This window comes from Oncorhynchus tshawytscha, linkage group LG30 (assembly GCF_018296145.1).
Source record: "Oncorhynchus tshawytscha isolate Ot180627B linkage group LG30, Otsh_v2.0, whole genome shotgun sequence".
NCBI classification, from domain to species: Eukaryota; Metazoa; Chordata; class Actinopteri; order Salmoniformes; family Salmonidae; genus Oncorhynchus; species Oncorhynchus tshawytscha.
The window spans coordinates 34,375,875-34,395,120 of record NC_056458.1 but is presented as its reverse complement, the minus strand read 5'-3'; the positions used below and the strand labels follow the sequence as shown (position 1 = coordinate 34,395,120).

General features: G+C 43.5%; 1 protein-coding gene across 2 annotated transcripts in view; it reads left to right on the top strand.

Annotated features, from left to right (window-relative positions):
* tmem132e (transmembrane protein 132E) overlaps positions 1-19,246 on the top strand; it is a 353,420-nt gene that overhangs the window by 258,501 nt on the left and 75,673 nt on the right. Inside the window, exons 1-2 of one of the 2 annotated variants that reach the window (XM_024393604.2) lie at positions 13,415-14,030; positions 14,770-15,709. In XM_024393604.2, coding sequence (XP_024249372.1) covers positions 13,952-14,030; positions 14,770-15,709 — 1,019 coding nt within the window. In that variant the 5' untranslated portion in view covers positions 13,415-13,951. Of the gene's footprint in view, positions 1-13,414; positions 14,031-14,769; positions 15,710-19,246 lie in introns of those variants that run through there. The other variant, XM_024393605.2, reaches the window with a different exon arrangement.

Genomic DNA, 19,246 nt, shown 5'->3' with positions numbered 1-19,246 from the left:
TTATTTTTTTGATTGAGATATTCAAAATGTTCATTCTTACTGCAAAGTAATAGTTTTGTCTCGCTCCCGAAATTTTAACTGATCGATTTTAGGCTAATTGAATAAGGCCCAAAGAAACATCATATAACATAATTGACTTTTTTGGGCCAGGCCTCAAAGGTGGAAACACAAAGAGCAAAATGTTGAGCCTAACACTGGAGCTTAGCCTGATGGTCGAAATGCACCAGGATTTCCCTCCACTTTTATAGCCTATAGTAACACAAGTATAACAGTCATGGAATTGTAATTGGCAGATATTTTCTAACAACAATGAAAGTATATACCCGATGGGTTGGACGATTCTCTTCTCATCATTCATCTTTAAAAAACGTATACTAAAAACTTGGAAATCAATCAATCCGCCATCGTTAACACAATGGGAAAAAAATCACATTATTTATTATTTAAATATTGAAAGTGTGTGGGCTATGGAGAGAAACAAAATGGTGCGATTTCCAGGCCATGTGGCGTATGGGGGTGTGCTAGTAGGTCTGGGCATGTGTGATGTAATCATTTGTATGTTTATGTTTTGTATTGTTTATCAAATTTAAATTAAATCTTTAATATATATATATATATATATACACATACTGAACAAAAATATAAATAAATACATCTCTGGATTTCACATGACTGGGCAGAGGCACAGCCATGGGTGGACTTTGGAGGGCATAGATACACCCACTTGGGAGCAAGACCCACCCACTGGAGAGCCAGGCCCACCCACTGGGGAGCCAGAACCAATCAGAATGAGTTTTACGGACAGAAATACCCCTCAGTTTCATCAGCTGTCCGGGTGGCTGGTCTCAGACGATCCCGCAGGTAAAGAAGCCGGATGTGGAGGTCCAAAAACATAAAGTTACCCTCTTTTCTACCTGTATTCTGTTCCCCATTCTTACAATGACACTTATTGTGCACATAGGTATTTAATATGCATAGGTCCATGAGCAACCAGCTCTGTTTCTCTTGGAGCATACAGGAACCAAATGGGCATTTCACTGTTACTGTCCGCGATACGGCATGTCATCTGCCTCCATGAAAGCTTCACTATTTTCCCAGTTTCTGTACTTAACCAGCTCTGTTCTGGTTCTATTCTGTGTTTTTGAGACTGTAAATGTGTAATGGTCTGACCTGAACGTGCCCAATTGCTGAATGTATATAGCAATCGGTGTCAGCGATGGGGTTTCAAATATCCATCTCATTCTAATGGTATTATGTTGCAGTTTTTTTCTATCAATGATGGAGATTAAGGATACATTAATCTGTAGAGGCAGCTCAAGATGAAATCTGCTTACTTGCCCACGATACCCTTTGTGTGTGATGGGATTGTCAACACACACAACTCTGAAATGCACTAAATCAGTTTAAATGTGTTTGAATCAGGTGTTCCACATCCCAGATAAAAACAGTATGTAATTTTGAATAACACAAGCAATGACAAGGCAACAACAAGCTTTGTTTAGCTGGTAGGTAGCTTGCTAGCTACAAACATATTTTGATTCTTAAAACATGAACATCTCATAGTACAATTTTACATCTTACTTTTAAGTCTTATAAAATGACTGACATGTTGTATTTTGTCTATCAGTGTCTATCAGTCATCATGATCCAAGATGGCGTAGCAGTCGGACGTCTTGTCGTGTCGTGTCCCTTGTATATATCGTATATATCGTTTTTTTTTTAACATATTTTCTTCACATATCTTTTAAAACATTTTGCTAGACCTCAACTTCTGAATACCCTCCTGCAACCCGCCTCCCCCAATGTAGCTATTTTTCTCTAAAGTACTTATATTTACTTCGGATCCCCTCAACTGAAGCTAGCCAGCTAACTACCAGGTATCAGTTTAGCTAACCGGTCATCAGCTAACCTTTAGCTCGGAAAGCTCTCGCCAGTTCGAGCAACGCGACTCTAACCAGAGCATAACGGACCTATATATATATATATATTTTTTTTTATCCCCGGATTCCCACCGTAAACGGAACATTTTCAGCTGGATCTTCACAACTAGCTAACTAGCTAACCGCAACCCTGGATGGTTACTCCTGGCTAGCGCTTCCACCCACTTAGCTTGAAGCTAGCCCGGCCAGAGCTCCTGTGCTACCACCGAAGCATACTCCTGGGCTACAATATCCGGACCCACGACCGGTCAATCGATGTCACCGCATGAAGAGGCATAAACAGACTCACCCCATCGCGACGCCCCCCAAAAGCTAATTTTCTAGCCCTTGCTATCTCCTTGCTTGCTAATTCGGCCTGCTAACTGCTAGCTTGTTTAGCCCCGGTCCGCTAACTGCTACCTTGTTTAGCCCCGGCCTACTAACTGTTAGCTTGTTAGCACAGGCCTGCTAACCGTCTGAATCGCCGCGTCCCAAACACTCACTGGACCCATATTTACTTTCAATCTCTTTTCGATTTTTAATTTGTTTATACCTTCCGGTAACCTGCCTCACCCAATGTGATACGGAATCGCTATTATTTTTAATTTTTAGAACACACTCAAGAACCTCCAGAAGCTAACCAGCTAACTAGCTACAAGCTATTTAGTTATTGTTAGCCACTGCTAGCGGCTTTTACCTTACCTGGATAATACCTCGCCAGTCCAGCTTCCCTGCCCCATCCACCGCTGCCCCCTGGACACTGATCACTTGGCTACATAGCTGATGCATGCTGGACTGTCCATTAATCACGGTACTCCATTCTGCTTGTTTATGTTTTATCTGTCGGCCCCAGCTGCACTCAGGCTCTGTGTGTAGTTAATCCGACCCCTCCCTGCCTAGTCATCGCCATTTTACCGGCTGTTGTTGTGCTAGCTGATTAGCTGTTGTTGTCTCACCTACTGTTTTAGCTACTGTTTTAGCTAGCTCTCCCAATTCAACACCTGTGATTACTGTATGCCTCGCTGTATGTCTCTCTCAAATGTCAATATGCCTTGTATACTGTTGTTCAGGTTAGTTATCATTGTTTTAGTTTACAATGGAGCCCCTAGTTCCACTCTTCATACCCCTGATACCTCCTTTGTCCCACCTCCCACATATGCGGTGACCTCACCCATTACAACCAGCATGTCCAGAGATACAACCTCTCTCATCATCACCCAGTGCCTGGGCTTACCTCCGCTGTACCCGCACCCCACCATACCCCTGTCTGCGCATTATGCCCTGAATATATTCTACCATGCCCAGAAATCTGCTCCTTTTATTCTCTGTCCCCAACACTCTAGGCGACCAGTTTTGATAGCCTTTAGCCGCACCCTCATTCTACTCCTCCTCTGTTCCGCGGGTGATGTGGAGGTAAACCCAGGCCCTACATGTCCCCAGGCACCCTCATTTGTTGACTTCTGTGATCGAAAAAGCCTTGGTTTCATGCATGTCAACATCAGAAGCCTCCTCCCTAAGTTTGTTTTACTCACTGCTTTAGCACACTCTGCTAACCCTGATGTCCTTGCCGTGTCTGAATCCTGGCTCAGGAAGGCCACCAAAAATTCTGAGTTTTCCATACCCAACTATAACATTTTCCGTCAAGATAGAACTGCCAAAGGGGGAGGAGTTGCAGTTTACTGCAGAGAGAGCCTGCAAAGTAATGTCATACTTTCCAGTTCTATACCCAAACAGTTCGAAATACTAATTTTGAAAATTACTCTCTCCAGAAACAAGTCTCTCACTGTTGCCGCCTGCTACCGACCCCCCTCAGCTCCCAGCTGTGCCCTGGACACCATTTGTGAATTGATCGCCCCCCATCTAGCTTCAGAGTTTGTTCTGTTAGGTGACCTAAACTGGGATATGCTTAACACCTCGGCAGTCCTACAATCTAAGCTAGATGCCCTCAATCTCACACAAATCATCAAGGAACCCACCAGGTACAACCTTAAATCTGTAAACAAGGCCACCCTCATAGACGTCATCCTGACCAACTGGCCCTCCAAATACACCTCTGCTGTCTTCAACCAGGATCTCAGCGATCACTGCCACATTGCCTGTATCCGCTACAGAGCCGCTGTCAAACAACCACCCCTCATCATTGTCAAACGCTCCCTAAAACACTTCTGTGAGCAGGCCTTTCTAATCGACCTGGCCCGGGTATCCTGGAAGGACATTGACCTCATCCCGCCAGTTGAGGATGCCTGGTCATTCTTTAAAAGTAACTTCCTCACCATTTTAGATAAGCATGCTCCGTTCAAAAAATGCAGAACTAAGAACAGATACAGCCCTTGGTTCACTCCAGACCTGACTGCCCTCGACCAGCACAAAAATATCCTGTGGCGGACTGCAATAGCATCGAATAGTCCCCGCGATATGCAACTGTTCAGGGAAGTCAGGAACCAATACACGCAGTCAGTCAGGAAAGCTAAGGCCAGCTTCTTCAGGCAGAAGTTTGCATCCTGTAGCTCCAACTCCAAAAAGTTCTGGGACACTGTGAAGTCCATGGAGAACAAGAGCACCTCCTCCCAGCTGCCCACTGCACTGAGGCTAGGTAACACGGTCACCACCGATAAATCCATGATTATCGAAAACTTCAACAAGCATTTCTCAACAGCTGGCCATGCCTTCCGCCTGGCTACTCCAACCTCAGCCAACAGCTCCGCCCAAGCCTCTCCAGGTTCTCCTTTACCCAAATCCAGATAGCAGATGTTCTGAAAAAGCTGCAAAACCTGGACCCGTACAAATCAGCTGGGCTTGACAATCTGGACCCTCTATTTCTGAAACTATCCGCCGCCATTGTCGCAACCCCTATAACCAGCCTGTTCAACCTCTCTTTCATATCGTCTGAGATCCCCAAGGATTGGAAAGCTGCCGCAGTCATCCCCCTCTTCAAAGGGGGAGACACCCTGGACCCAAACTGTTACAGACCTATATCCATCCTGCCCTGCCTATCTAAGGTCTTCGAAAGCCAAGTCAACAAACAGGTCACTGACCATCTCAAATCCCACCGTACCTTCTCCGCTGTGCATTCGGGTTTCCGAGCCGGTCACGGGTGCACCTCAGCCACGCTCAAGGTACTAAACGATATCATAACCGCCATCGATAAAAGAAAGTACTGTGCAGCCGTCTTCATCGACCTTGCCAAGGCGTTCGACTCTGTCAATCACCATATTCTTATCGGCAGACTCAGTAGCCTCGGTTTTTCGGATGACTGCCTTGCCTGGTTCACCAATTACTTTGCAGACAGAGTTCAGTGTGTCAAATCGGAGGGCATACTGTCCGGTCCTCTGGCAGTCTCTATGGGGGTGCCACAGGGTTCAACCTCGGGCCGACTCTTTTCTCTGTATATATCAATGATGTTGCTCTTGCTGCGGGCGATTCCCTGATCCACCTCTACGCAGACGACACCATTCTACATACTTCCGGCCCGTCCTTGGACACTGTGCTATCTAACCTCCAAACGAGCTTCAATGCCATACAACACTCCTTCCGTGGCCTCCAACTGGTCTTAAACGCTAGTAAAACAAATGCATGCTTTTCAACCGTTCGCTGCCTGCACCCGCACGCCTGACCAGCATCACCACCCTGGATGGTTCCGACCTTGAATATGTGGACATCTATAAGTACCTAGGTGTCAGGCTAGACTGTAAACTCTCCTTCCAGACTCATATCAAACATCTCCAATCGAAAATCAAATCAAGAATCGGCTTTCTATTCCGCAACAAAGCCTCCTTCACTCACGCCGCCAACCTTACCCTAGTGAAACTGACTATCCTACCGATCCTCGACTTCGGCGATGTCATCTACAAAATTGCTTCCAACACTCTACTCAGCAAACTGGATGCAGTTTATCACAGTGCCATCCGTTTTGTCACTAAAGCACCTTATACCACCCACCACTGCGACTTGTATGCTCTAGTCGGCTGGCCCTCGCTACATATTCGTCGCCAGACCCACTGGCTCCAGGTCATCTACAAGTCCATGCTAGGTAAAGCTCCGCCTTATCTCAGTTCACTGGTCACGATGGCAACACCCATCCGTAGCACGCGCTCCAGCAGGTGTATCTCACTGATCATCCCTAAAGCCAACACCTCATTTGGCCGCCTTTCGTTCCAGTTCTCTGCTGCCTGTGACTGGAACGAATTGCAAAAATCGCTGAAGTTGGAGACTTTTATCTCCCTCACCAACTTCAAACATCTGCTGTCTGAGCAGTTAACCGATCGCTGCAGCTGTACATAGTCTATCGGTAAATAGCCCACCCATTTTTACCTACCTCATCCCCATACTGTTTTTATTTATTTACTTTTCTGCTCTTTTGCACACCAATATCTCTACCTGTCCATGACCATCTGATCATTTATCACTCCAGTGTTATTAATCTGCAAAATTGTAATTATTCGCCTACCTCCTCATGCCTTTTGCACACAATGTATATAGACTCCCCTTTTTTTCTACTGTGTTATTGACTTGTTAATTGTTTACTCCATGTGTAACTCTGTGTTGTCTGTTCACACTGCTATGCTTTATCTTGGCCAGGTCGCAGTTGCAAATGAGAACTTGTTCTCAACTAGCCTACCTGGTTAAATAAAGGTGAAATAAAAAAATAAAAAAGTGAAAACATCAATTTCTGACATTGATGAAAATAGACAATCCCCAGGGATGGGGGGAAAGAATGCATGTACCTCCACCCATGTTTGAAGTGCAAATTTGGACTTTGGAATTCTACCATAACAGGAACTTTGTCTACACTTTGTGTTGCTGTCAACATAAATCGAAATGTTCATGCAAATTGTTTTAAAGGATTCCTTTATATACATTGCTGTGACAAAGTATTTTCCCCCTTCCTGATTTCTTATTTTTTTGCACATTTGTCAAATGTAAATGTTTCACAAAGATAACCCAAGTAAACACAAAATGCAGTTTTTAAGTGATGATTTTATTTACTAAGGGAAAAAAGCTATCTGAACCTTCATGGCCCTATGTGAAAAAGTAATTGCCCCCTAAACCTAATAACTGGTTGTAACACCCTCAGCAGCAACAACTGCAATCAAGCGTTTGTGATAACTGGCAATGATTCTTTCACATCGCTGTGGAGGAATTTTGGGCCACTCTTCTTTGCAGAATTGTTTTAATTCAGCCACACTGGAGGGTTTTTGAGCATGAACCGCCTTTTTAAGGTCACGCCACATCATCTCTATAGGATTCAAGTCCGGACTTTAAGCCATTCAGAGGTGGACTTGCTGGTCTGTTTTGGATCATTGTCCTGCTGTAGAACCCAAGTGCGCTTCAGCTTGAGGTCACGAACTGATGGCCAGACATTCTCCTTCAGGATGTTTTGGTAGAGACCAGAATTCATGGTTCCATCAATCACAGCAAGTCGTCCAGGTCCTGAAGCAGCAAAGCAGCCCATCACTCTACCACCACCATATTTGACTATTGGTATAATGTTCCTTTTCTGAAATCCTGTGTTACTTTTACGGCAGATGTAACGTGACGTACACCTTCCAAAAAGTTCAACTTTTGTGTTGTCAGTCCACAGAATATTTTCCCAAAAGTCTTGGGGATCATCAAGATGTTTTTTGCCAAAAGTGTGATGAGCCTTTATGTTCTTTTTGGTCAGCAGATGTTTTCACCTTGGAACTCTGCCATGGATGCCATTTTTGCACAGTCTCTTTCTTATGGTTGAGTCATGAACACTGACCTTTATTTTTATTTATTTAACCAGGCAAGTCAGTTAAGAACAAATTCTTATTTTCAATGACAACCTAGGAACAGTGGGTTAACTGCCTGTTCAGGGGTAGAACGACAGATATGTACCTTGTCAGCTCGGGGGTTTGAACTCGCAACCTTCCGGTTACTAGTCCAACGCTCTAACCACTAGGCTACCCTGCCGCCCTTAACTGAGGTCTGCAGTTCTTTAGATGTTGTTGTGGGTTCTTTTGTGACCTCTTGGATGAGTTGTCGCTGCTGGTAATTTTGGTAGGCCGGCCAATCCTGGGAAGGTTCACCACTGTTCCAAATGTTCTCCATTTGTGGGTACTGGCTCTCACTGTGGTTCGCTGGAGTCCCAAAGCTTTAGAAATGGCTTTGTAACCCTTTCCAGACTGATAGATGTCAATTACTTTGTTTCTCATCTGTTCCTGAATTTCTTTGAATCGCGGCATGATGTCTTGCTTTTTGAGATCTTTTGGCCGACTTCACTTTTTTCAGACAGGTTATTTTTAAGGGATTTCTTGATTCAACAGTTCTGGCAGTAATCAGGCCTGGGTGTGACTAGTGAAATTGAACTCAGCTTTCCAAAAAATGTGATTAACCACAGTAAATTCATGATTTAACAAGGGGAGGCGATTACTTTGTCACATAGGGTCATGACGGTTCGGATAGCTTTTTTCCCTTAATAAATAAAAGTATCACTTAAAAACTGCATTTTGTGTTTACTTGGGTTATCTTTGTGTAATATTACATTTTGTTTGATGATCTGAAACATTTAAGTGTGACTAATGTGCAAAAACATAAGAAATCAGGAAGGTGGCAAATACTTTTTCACAGCACTGTAGATACCTATTGCTTAGCAATATGGAGGAACATTTGTAACTTTTCATACGACTCATGAATATTCAACAGCTGCACAAGTGGCCATATCATTGTCTCTGAGAAATTTGATTTGGAAAATATCTTCAGAACATTAGAATATTGAGCAGCAAGCACAGACTACTAATATTTTGTAACGCTCGTCCTCTTCTTTTGACGAGGAGTAAGATGTCGGACCAATGTGCAACGTGGTAAGTGTCCATAACAATACTTTATTTACATGAACCCTAAACTATAAAATAACAACGTGAATAACCGAAACAAATGAAACAGTCCCGTGTGAAACTCACACAGGAAACAATCACCCACAAATCAAAAGTGAAACCAGGCTACCTAAGTATGGTTCTCAATCAGGGACAACGATTGACAGCTGCCTCTGATTGAGAACCATACCAGGCCAAACACAGAAATCCCAAATCATAGAAAATGGAACATAGACAACCCACCCAACTCACACCCTGACCATACTAAACAAAGACATAACAACAGAACTAAGGTCAGAATGTGACATATTTGCTTTGCTCAGTTTGACATCAGCTGTTTTTATTTTACATTGTGAAATGTTTCTATGTAGTGATTGACTGAGGTCTATGAAATATGTATCCCTTTGTTTTTCAACCTCAATACTTTATAAGATCGATATTCTGCACAATGTAAAATTGCGTAAGACATTTAGGATCAATGGGAATGCTCCGATGACAGAGACATTAGTATATTGGTGAAGACGCTGCTGTTCACTTTAAACGCTCGAGCAACCTTTCCCTCCCCTGTCATTGAAGAGGCATTTATTCATTTAACCTACCTTGCTCCCCCATTCATTTCTCTGCATATTTTAACCTACGCCACTCAGCTCATAACAGCCAGTGTCTATATTTTCAATGACTTTGACAGGGTGCTTTATATCTACAACTGTTAGTGCTGAGCGAATATCCAACTTTTTGGGTGAGGGTGTTATTAAACAAAACTGATTGACCGACGTCGGTTCAATTACCTGAATTCCAATGTGCCGTTTCAACTAAAGAGAAATAAAATCATTCACGAAAGAAAACAGAGAAATCAAGTCAAGAACTATTTGGGACACAATTTGAAAAAAATGTTTTACCCCCTTTTCCTCCCAACTTTCAGGATTTCCAATTGCGTTCCAATTACAATCTTGTCTCATCACTGCAACTCCCCAACGGGCTCGGTAGAGGCAAAGGTCAGGTCATGCGTCCTCCAACACATGACCCGCCAAACCGTGCTTCTTACCATTTTGTAGTATACACAACTGAAATATTGTATTATTTCATAGTAATTTCCTATTTGTCTATTGATTTCTACCCCATGTGGACCTGACAGAGACAATGGAATATTTTCAATGTTTTGGCAATTGAATGTTCACGATTTTTGGCTTTGGAATTTCCATAAAAAAAATGTCCATTAAAAAATTACTGTAACTTCTTTATTTCATAGTACATTTCATGTAAAAAATGTTTCAAAACCAAAATTGAAAACGGTTATTATTTTTTAATAATCAAACTTAAACAAAAAAAAGCATTAATCGCTCAACACTAGCCACAGTAGCCTTTTCATGGCATCAGCAAACCAGCGCTGTTACTTAACTTCTTGCGTCGAGCCATCCCGGATCCGGGATCGTGAATACAGCCTCAAGCTCATTACCATAACGCAACGTTAACTATTCATGAAAATCACAAATGAAATGAAATTCATATGCTAGCTCTCAAGCTTAGCCTTTTGTTAACAACACTGTCATCTTAGATTTTCAAAATATGCTTCTCAACCATAGCAAAACAAGCATTTGTGTAACAGCTAGCGCAGCTAGCTTAGCTTTTAGCATTAGCATCAGCAGGCAGCAACATTTTCACAAAAACCAGAAAATCATTCAAATAAAATCATTACCTTTGAAGAACTTCAGATGTTTTCAATGAGGAGACTCTCAGTTAGATAGCAAATGCTCAGTTTTTCCTGAAAGATTATTTGTTTAGGAGAAATTGCTCCGTTTGGTGCGTCACGTTTGGCTACCAAAAAAAAAACGGAAATTCAGTCTTCAAAACGCCAAACTTTTTTCCAAATTAACTCCATAATATCGACTGAAACATGGTAAACGTTGTTTAGAATCAATCATCAAGGTGTTTGTCACATATCTCTTCATGATATATCGTTTGTTGAAAGCCTCCTCTCTCCTCTCAATCACTGGATGACTGCGTGCAGCTTGTAGATTACGCACCAATTTAGACAAAGGACACCGGGCGGACCCCTGGTAAATGTAGTCTCTTATGGCCAATCTTCCAATGATATGCCTACAAATACGTCACAATGCTGCAGACACCTTGGAGAAACGATAGAAAGGGCAGGCTCATTCCCGGCGCATTCACAGCCATATAAGGAGACAATGGAAAACAGAGCTTCAAAAATTCTGCCCATTTCCTGGTTGAAGTTTCATCTTGGTTTCGCCTGTAGCATGAGTTCTGTGGCACTCACAGATAATATCTTTGCAGTTTTGGAAACGTTCGAGTGTTTTCTTTCCAAAGCTGCCAATTATATGCATAGTCGAGCATCTTTTCGTGACAAATTATTGTGCTTAAAACAGGCACGTTTTTTTATTCATAAATTAAAAGAGCGCCCCCTATATCCAAGAAGTTAAACAGAGAATAATGTACTATAACTCCCTTGTAGATGTACGTTTTTCTCACATCACTCATTATTAAGCTAGAGTATGTTTATATAGCATGTTTCCTCTTCGGTGTCGGCCTATTTCACAGAAACTGTGATTTGCACATTTCAAAGGCGCAAGTGGCAAACTGAACCCCCACCAGAGAAAAGGAGGCAAAACAAAAATGCCAGCACCCTACTCTAACATATAACTTTCCCTGCAGCATTCGCCCTCCAATGTGTAAACAAATACCATTGGAGGCAATGGAGCTTTGATGGGAGATGAGGGGTGCTACAAAGTAGGCAGGTTTGCCAGGAAATGATGTTGCTGTGTTTGTACTGATATAACAGACATTACAACATTAATTACATATTTGCTGTGGGTTTCGTTTTCAGGATACTGTGCCGTGCTGTGTCTGTGAACTAATACCCAGACATGAGATACCAAAAGCCTCAAAGCAAATGCCCATTTTTTTATGCAAATCAACTTATTTGCAACCATTGTTTGTTATGCTAACTCCTATCTAGCTAATGCAGCAGACTGTCTGAGTTGTGGCCATTGAGCAAGTGATTAGCATGAAGTAGCAAGATCAAACGGATCCAGCTTTATGTCATTCTAGCCCTCTGCAAATGATTAGTTTCACTGATGTCTACATTTCATCACTTTTTGTCAATAAATAAACCCTCTGAAATTATAAATTGACTTGATGCATCCTAACAAGTTGGAGGATAAGAGAAGGTCATTTCTGCATTATATTATGTAATATTATCTTTTTATCTTACTTGGGGGGAAATTTAATCTTGAGGGAGAAATGGTTTGCAACATAATAGTACACACTAAGCTGAATGAAATGGCCCCAACCTTAACAACCAATAGTAGGCAAAATGTTTCATTAATCCTCATCAGGGCAAATGTTCTGATAGATGGAAAGAGCCCTGCGGTGATGCTAGCTAGTGCTACACATTCATTTCCCCCACCCAACAGATGTGTATCATGTTAACAGAGCATGCAACAGGAAGAGAAGCCACTAAATTTGGCCCTTAGGTCTAATAGGAAGCCAAATGGTAATAGGGGAGGGGGAAACTATCAGATTTCCATTTGTAAGCCCCATCTGCTCCCCCATCCCCACCGCACTTTGATACAGCAGCAACGAAAAGGAAGAGCACCCCAGGTGAAGAGGGGAAGTACCCCAGTGCATCATGGGCCATAAATCATGCCCCCTCAATGAGACCGTAGTGTGCCTCGGGCTGGAGTACACAGTTGGAGGGAGGGAGGAACGGGGAACTATACAAGAGCAATCGGTTGTGTGCATTACGCGTGTTTAGAAAGGGATGAAGAGATACTCAAGCAGCTAATGTGGTCTCGTAATGGAACAGCGTTGCTCTGCTCTGCAGAGATGAGAGTATCATGTCAGTCCCCTAAAGAGGTACTTCATTGCCTGGCCCTCAGACGGTCAGAGTCGACCACACGGTGGGAGTGCACCATTTGTTTGACTAGAGCTGGGCGATATGGACAAAAATCCATATCGCGACAAATGGACCCCTTTTTTCCCGATAATGCTAAATCAGCTATAAATTACGTGAAATAATTTTTGAAGGAGGCTCAGACAACTCGGAGAAATGTACTGGTTCCTCAAGCAGATATGCAAAATCTCATCTGTAGTCCTTTGGGAAATCTGATACATGACTGAAAATAACTGATAAAAACAGTGCTCAAGAACATCTACCTCATTGCGAGAGGAGAATTATTCCATTTATCTTCTTGATGTGGAAATAAGTGAAACGGTTCGTGGTGGAATGAACAACAGGCCCCTTCATCTTTTTTTCGGCCTCCTGTTGAGCGTGATGCCGAGTGTAGGCATGGCCCACACACACATCCAAGAATTCCCTTGTCTTTTATTGTAGGAATTCAAGCAACTTGTGATTTAGGGGGAAAAGTAGTCGAAATCCCCTAACCCTCCCCCTCCCCCACGTACCCTCATTCTCTTTCTCGGGGCCGTGGCAGAAGAAGAGAGGAGGAGAGTGAGGAGTAGAGGGAGAGCTAATTCGTCAATGATCTTTAGCTAATCCCCCCCTCTCTCCCGCTCACTCTCTTTGCCTGAAGGCATTCAAGTAATACATTCCTCCCCCATTCCCACCTCACCCCTCCCCTCCAACACATACAGACACTCGCTCACTCACTGACTCACACACAAACAGAAGAGCCTGCCTGAACACGTCCTGTGGGAGAGGATGAATCGAGCTGGAGATTTTTTTTCCTCGAGTGTGTGGTTCAAGAGTCCTTTGAGGCCTGTGTGCCTTAGCTCTGGCTGGGAGCTAAAATGGTGATTATAGACTGAGGCTAGGTGTGGCGAGACGGGGCGGTGTCAAGGCTTTGTCTACAGCATTAGACCCAGCTAGCGAGGAGGGGTTTGGTCTATAAGGGACTGCTGCCAGAGTGAAGCTGCATGTGGACTGGATTCAAAGAGCTTCTGTGTGTCTTTGCTGTGGACCACGACTGCACCAAAGGGAATAGAAGCAGAGGTTCAAGAACCTCTGTAGGTCCCCCACAGGCATGTGCTGCAGTGCAAGCAATTGAGCCACTGAGAAATCTGTTCCAGTACAGTGAATATCTGTGGAGATATTTTTTTTACTGATGCTTGAGGATCGGTTAATTGTGTGACTGCAAACTCTCTACTGATGATTGGATATTCGCTTTTCAAAGGCTATTCAAGGAAATATACTTTCAATGCCAGGCCATTTGGAACATGGGACTTTTAATCTCTTATTTGGTCTGTCTGGAAAGGCTTTGGCACTTTTATGCCCTATTCTTGGTACTTCTGATAAGTATGTCACATCAATAGTGTTTCTTTATGACTGTGTCCTATGCCTGAGCAGATTGCATGTTATAGCTTGAGGGTATATGTTTTAAGTTGTTCTCTGAGTTTGTGATTATATAGCACGTTTTTGTTTGTTCCCACTTTATTTTGTTCCCACTTTATTTTGTCCTAAATGATCTCCCTATTTAACCCTATTTAGCTTTTACATTTTGTCCTCGTCAAATGTCTTGTTGTTTAAAAAAACTCTACATTTTGTCCAATCGTTAGCTTCTCAGTCAATGTTAAGACTGACTGCTGGTGTGTTATTGAACTCGAGGAACAATCGATTGAGCGTGTTGTGTTGAGCTGTATCTTGTGAACAGCATGTATGATGTAGATCAGTGGCCGGGCAGCTTATTAACAGGTACAACCGTACAATGACCCAACCGGCCTGCAAGCCACTTGACACATACTGCCCCTTTATCAGATGATTAGTGTTCATTGACTGTTCACATTTCATCCTTCTCTGACTGGGTGAGATGGTAAAATCTGTCTGTCTGTCTGTCTGTCTGTCTGTCTGTCTGTCTGTCTGTCTGTCTGTCTGTCTGTCTGTATGTATGTATGTCTGTCTGTATGTATGTATGTATGTCTGTGTGTGTGTGGCAGTTAAATGTAAAGAGCAGGTGAAAATTGCAAAGAAAGAAATGACATGTTGCATTGTAAAGATTATAACCTTGTCCTCTCTCTTTCTCTTTCTCTCTGATCAGCATTTGCAGGGAAGGTATCCCCGACCAGCTCAGATGCTCTCCTCAGCTCTTCGGCAGTCACGTCCACCCCCACCCCTCCTGATGTCTACCTTCCCTCCAACTTTAAGCTCTCCAACGCCCAGCTGGCCTTCTTCCTGCGAGAGACCAGGTCCTCGGGCCAGAGCAGCGGTATCCCCACCAACGGACATCCTCTCCAGCGTTCCGAGAGCTTTGTGGTCTTTCAGACCAAGGAGCTTCCTGCCGTCAACATCACCTTTGGCCCGTTCGCCCAGGACCAGAGCCTGCCCAAGGATCTCCTTCAGCCCTCCAGCCCCCTGGACATCCCCGGGCGGCTGACAGTCAACTGGAAGGTCCGGGCATTTATTGTCCAGTCAAGGGTGTTTTCCAGCAACCCTGTGGTCCAGGTGCTCTTCTACATAGCAGGTCGCGACTGGGATGACTTCAAGGTCCAGGACAAGCTGCCCTGCGTGAGGCTCCACGCCTTCCGTGATGTACGCGAGATCAAGACGTCGTGCCGCCTATGGGGGAACCTGGCCCAGTGCTTGGCCCAGCTGGAGTTGCCCCCCACCTGGTTCAATACCAATGTGGCCCCCCTGGGCCGGAGGAAAGGCTCCAGCGACAGCTTGGGCCTGGAGCTGAGTGTGGAGACCCTACAGACGGAGCTCTACTACACCCTCCACGACCCGGACAGCGGAGGGGAGTGCGGCGAGAGCTCGGGCCGCAGAGGAGGATCACAGGGTGAGCCGCCCTCTCAGCACCCCCTCCTCCGCATCGGTAGCATCAGCCTGTACCAGTCCAGCCAGGAGCAGTTGGTGGTGGACAAGCAGCTGGATAAGAACATGTTCCTGAGGTTGCCGGAGAAGCCGCTGAAGCCAGGCGAGACCCTCAACATCTTCCTCTACCTGGTGCCCAACTCCACCGTGGAGCAGTTCACCCTCAAGTAAGTGGGTATTTCAATTAATTTTCTTCTCAATTCATCTTTCCTGGATTCTTCGCATAATCTCCCCTAGGTCAGAGGGTAGGGACCTTGGACCTTCTCCTCCAATACAGCTAAGGAGGCAAGGAATCGCAGTGTGTGCTTTCATACGGAAATATGGTCAATGTGTTACTTACTGCCTTACATAAGCACTGTCCAAGCATTACTGACATAGTTGTTTATCGCCTTCTCCAGGGTTAACCCTAACCCTTTATCCAGGGTTAACCCTAACCCTTCTCCAAGGTTAACCCTAACCCTTTATCCAGGGTTAACCCTAACCCTTCTCCAAGGTTAACCCTAACCCTTTATCCAGGGTTAACCCTAACCCTTCTCCAAGGTTAACCCTAACCCTTTATCCAGGGTTAACCCTAACCCTTCTCCAAGGTTAACCCTAACCATTTATCCAGGGTTAACCCTAACCCTTCTCCAAGGTTAACCCTAACCATTTATCCAGGGTTAACCCTTTATCCAGGGTTAACCCTAACCCTCCTACAGGGTTAACTCACTCTTACCAATTATATGCATTAGATTCTTTTCTTAAGACTAGGTAGAATTTATAATCACTGATTTCTTCCCTCTCATTAGATTACTTTTACTGAGTCTGTAAAAGTGTCTTGTGGCAATTACCAAGGTAGGGAGTAATGTGAGAAAAAATATTTAAATAAGTCAACTTGAGTCATCTCAGTCCTTTGAAGTGGTGCCTATATGTTTTGAACAGAAACGTTTCCTTACATAAGTGCTGGAGCTTTTACATAATTAAAAGACAATTGGGAGATGTTCTCTAGAATCATGAACGTCAAGCCATTTTGAAGTTTCTGTTTTTCAACATTCTGTAGAGGACAAAATACACTTCTGGTTTGTATACCATCTCTCTATTGAACACACGCCTAGATGTTGATAACTGGAGGACTCAATTTCCCCTGTAACAGAGAGGCCTAGCTACTTCATTCCCTAGCGCTATAGATTCAACCGGCACAGTGAAGAAGTTAAAGGACTATATCATGTCAAATCTTTTTGAATCTCTCATGTAAGACTCGGCTCCATGAACATGAGACGGAAGAGCGTTCAGCAGCCCCTCGAAAGAGCAGGCATAATGGGTAGTAATTGACATCTGTTCAAATTAAATTCCTCATGAGCTGACCCACTTCTTGTTGAATTAGAGCTTAGGGGATACGAGGCATGTCTCCTCTCCCTCGCCCCTGTGTTTCTCACTGTTCATCCTCTCCGTCAACATAATGGGAGGGTTAGAGTTCTCCGACGAAAGAAAATGATTATTTAAATCCATTAAAGCCTCGGGAAAATGAGCTTTCTTTTTCCACTCCCCTGAAGATGAGAAGAAATAGAGGGGGAGGAGCCCGATATTAAGCGAAAGCTGAGGCATGACGGCAAAATGCTTCGTAAACACGGCACCCCCTAATCAAAATGGAAACTCTCAGACTTCAATTTAGGAATTCAATGTGAATTAATTAGACTTCAATAACTCATTAAGGCAAACAGGAACAGGCAGTGCTATGATTTATGCAGGCAGGGATAGTGCATTAGAGTTACCACCCCAGTTCAACATGAAAGACTCCTACTACATAACCAACCCAAGGTGTGTGTGGGGACAAGCATGAGACGTGTGTATGTGTGTACTAGCATACGTATGTGCTGGATGTGTTTCCTGTGTATGTGTATAAAGGTATAAATTGTGGGCTGTCTTATGGAACTTATCCACACAACAGTCTTTTCACAAGGTAAAGGCTTTCCAGACTCCAAGGAGGACAGCCCCAAGCATTTGTCTTCACATCATCACAGCCGTGTCTGCACCCAAGGAGACCCTCCCTCCCAAAAGATATCTTGTTCCAAGCGGTGTTCTGCCCAATCTCTTACCCTAACACTAGGCATGTGATGATACCAGTATCGCAAAACTTTTTCCATGGCTAAAGTGAAAACACAAAGCAGACCGAACTCTTAGTTCCTTTAAAAACCTGTTAAATATTTTGTGCTATAGCTTAGAAAATAGATACATTTGACTCTGGGTGACTGCATAATGATGCTTGTTTCAACCTTCGAGGTGTTTTCCTAAAGAAGTCATTCCAGCCCTACCTAACACTGTTGTCATATATAGATCAAGCATTTACTTTTAACTTCACCTCATCGGTGTCCATCCCATTCATAACATTTTCTAATGAATCCATTTTAGTGTCACTTTAGTGATGAAAATGCCAATTGTATTTTTTTTCACTGGTTTTCCATCCAGTTATATTGTATATGTTTCGGTACATAGTTAAAACATGGTGAAACAAAATGGATGACCAGATTCTCTGATGTTTCAAAGGTTTTCATAATTGAATGATACTGTGTCTATTTCAGCCATCATCACGTTGTGTGCAATGTGCATCCTCTGAACTGATTTTTTACCATTACTGTCTTGGACATGACTTTCCCTTGCAAACTAGGTTGCCTTAGAAACATACCATTCAAATGTCAGCTCTCAATTCATCTTTGACCCTCCTCTTTAACATTTCTGTGATTATCTAAGAATTATACAGTGTTGCATAAACAGGATAGTGATAGTGTTGCATTTCTGTCTCTCTGTGGAAAAGTGAAAAATACAACTCCAGGTAAAATAGGTGATAAGAGAGGAACATCCGAGGGAGAGAGACCCTGGGACAGTTGACTCAATTGGGTGTGAATTAAACAGTGCTGGAAGTCAACTGTTGAGGCATCTCCACCAAAATAAGATGAGTAAAGATGTAATAAAGAAGGTCTTTAAATATGAATTGAACTCAGCAAAAGTCTACCTCCTTTAACCCTCCCTCCCTAGCTGCCTCCATCCATCCCCTTTTCATTTCTTATGGCTTTGAATGTCTGTCATGTTACTGCAGTGGATCACATTTGAGGTGGTGGGGCTTTGTGACTCTTGGAAATTCCCTGTCCGCCCCCCTCCCCCACGGTTCCCATTGTAACAAACGTGCATATGTGCACATGTGTGTGTGTGTTGGGGGAGGGGGGTAGCTATGCCTTTAATGTTCCGTTACTATGGAAATAATAAGAATGCAGTGCATGGCAGTATGTGGTCCTCTGCAGCTCAGTTTGTAACGCATGGCGATTGCTACACCTTGATAGTGGGTTTGATTCCTGGGACCACCCATACTTAAAATGTATGCACTGCATTGGATAAAAGCGTCTGCTAAATGGCATATATTATATTATTATATATTATTAATCATACCCAGCACGTCTTTGTGATGCTTGTCATCACCCAGAAAAGCTATAATTACATGCATAGTTGTTAGCATGAGTTTGTTCTGTGTTTTTGTTGAGATTGAGAAGTCCACCTCTATCTGGAGTGGTGAATAAACAGAGGTGAGAATGACATCTACATTTGTGGGGCTGCATTTATGAATAAGAATTAGAATTATTATCATGTACATATGTTAAAGTACAGTTTATTCAGGCCTCCCGGGTGGTGCAGTGGTTAAGGGCGCTGTACTGCAGTGCCAGCTGTGCCACCAG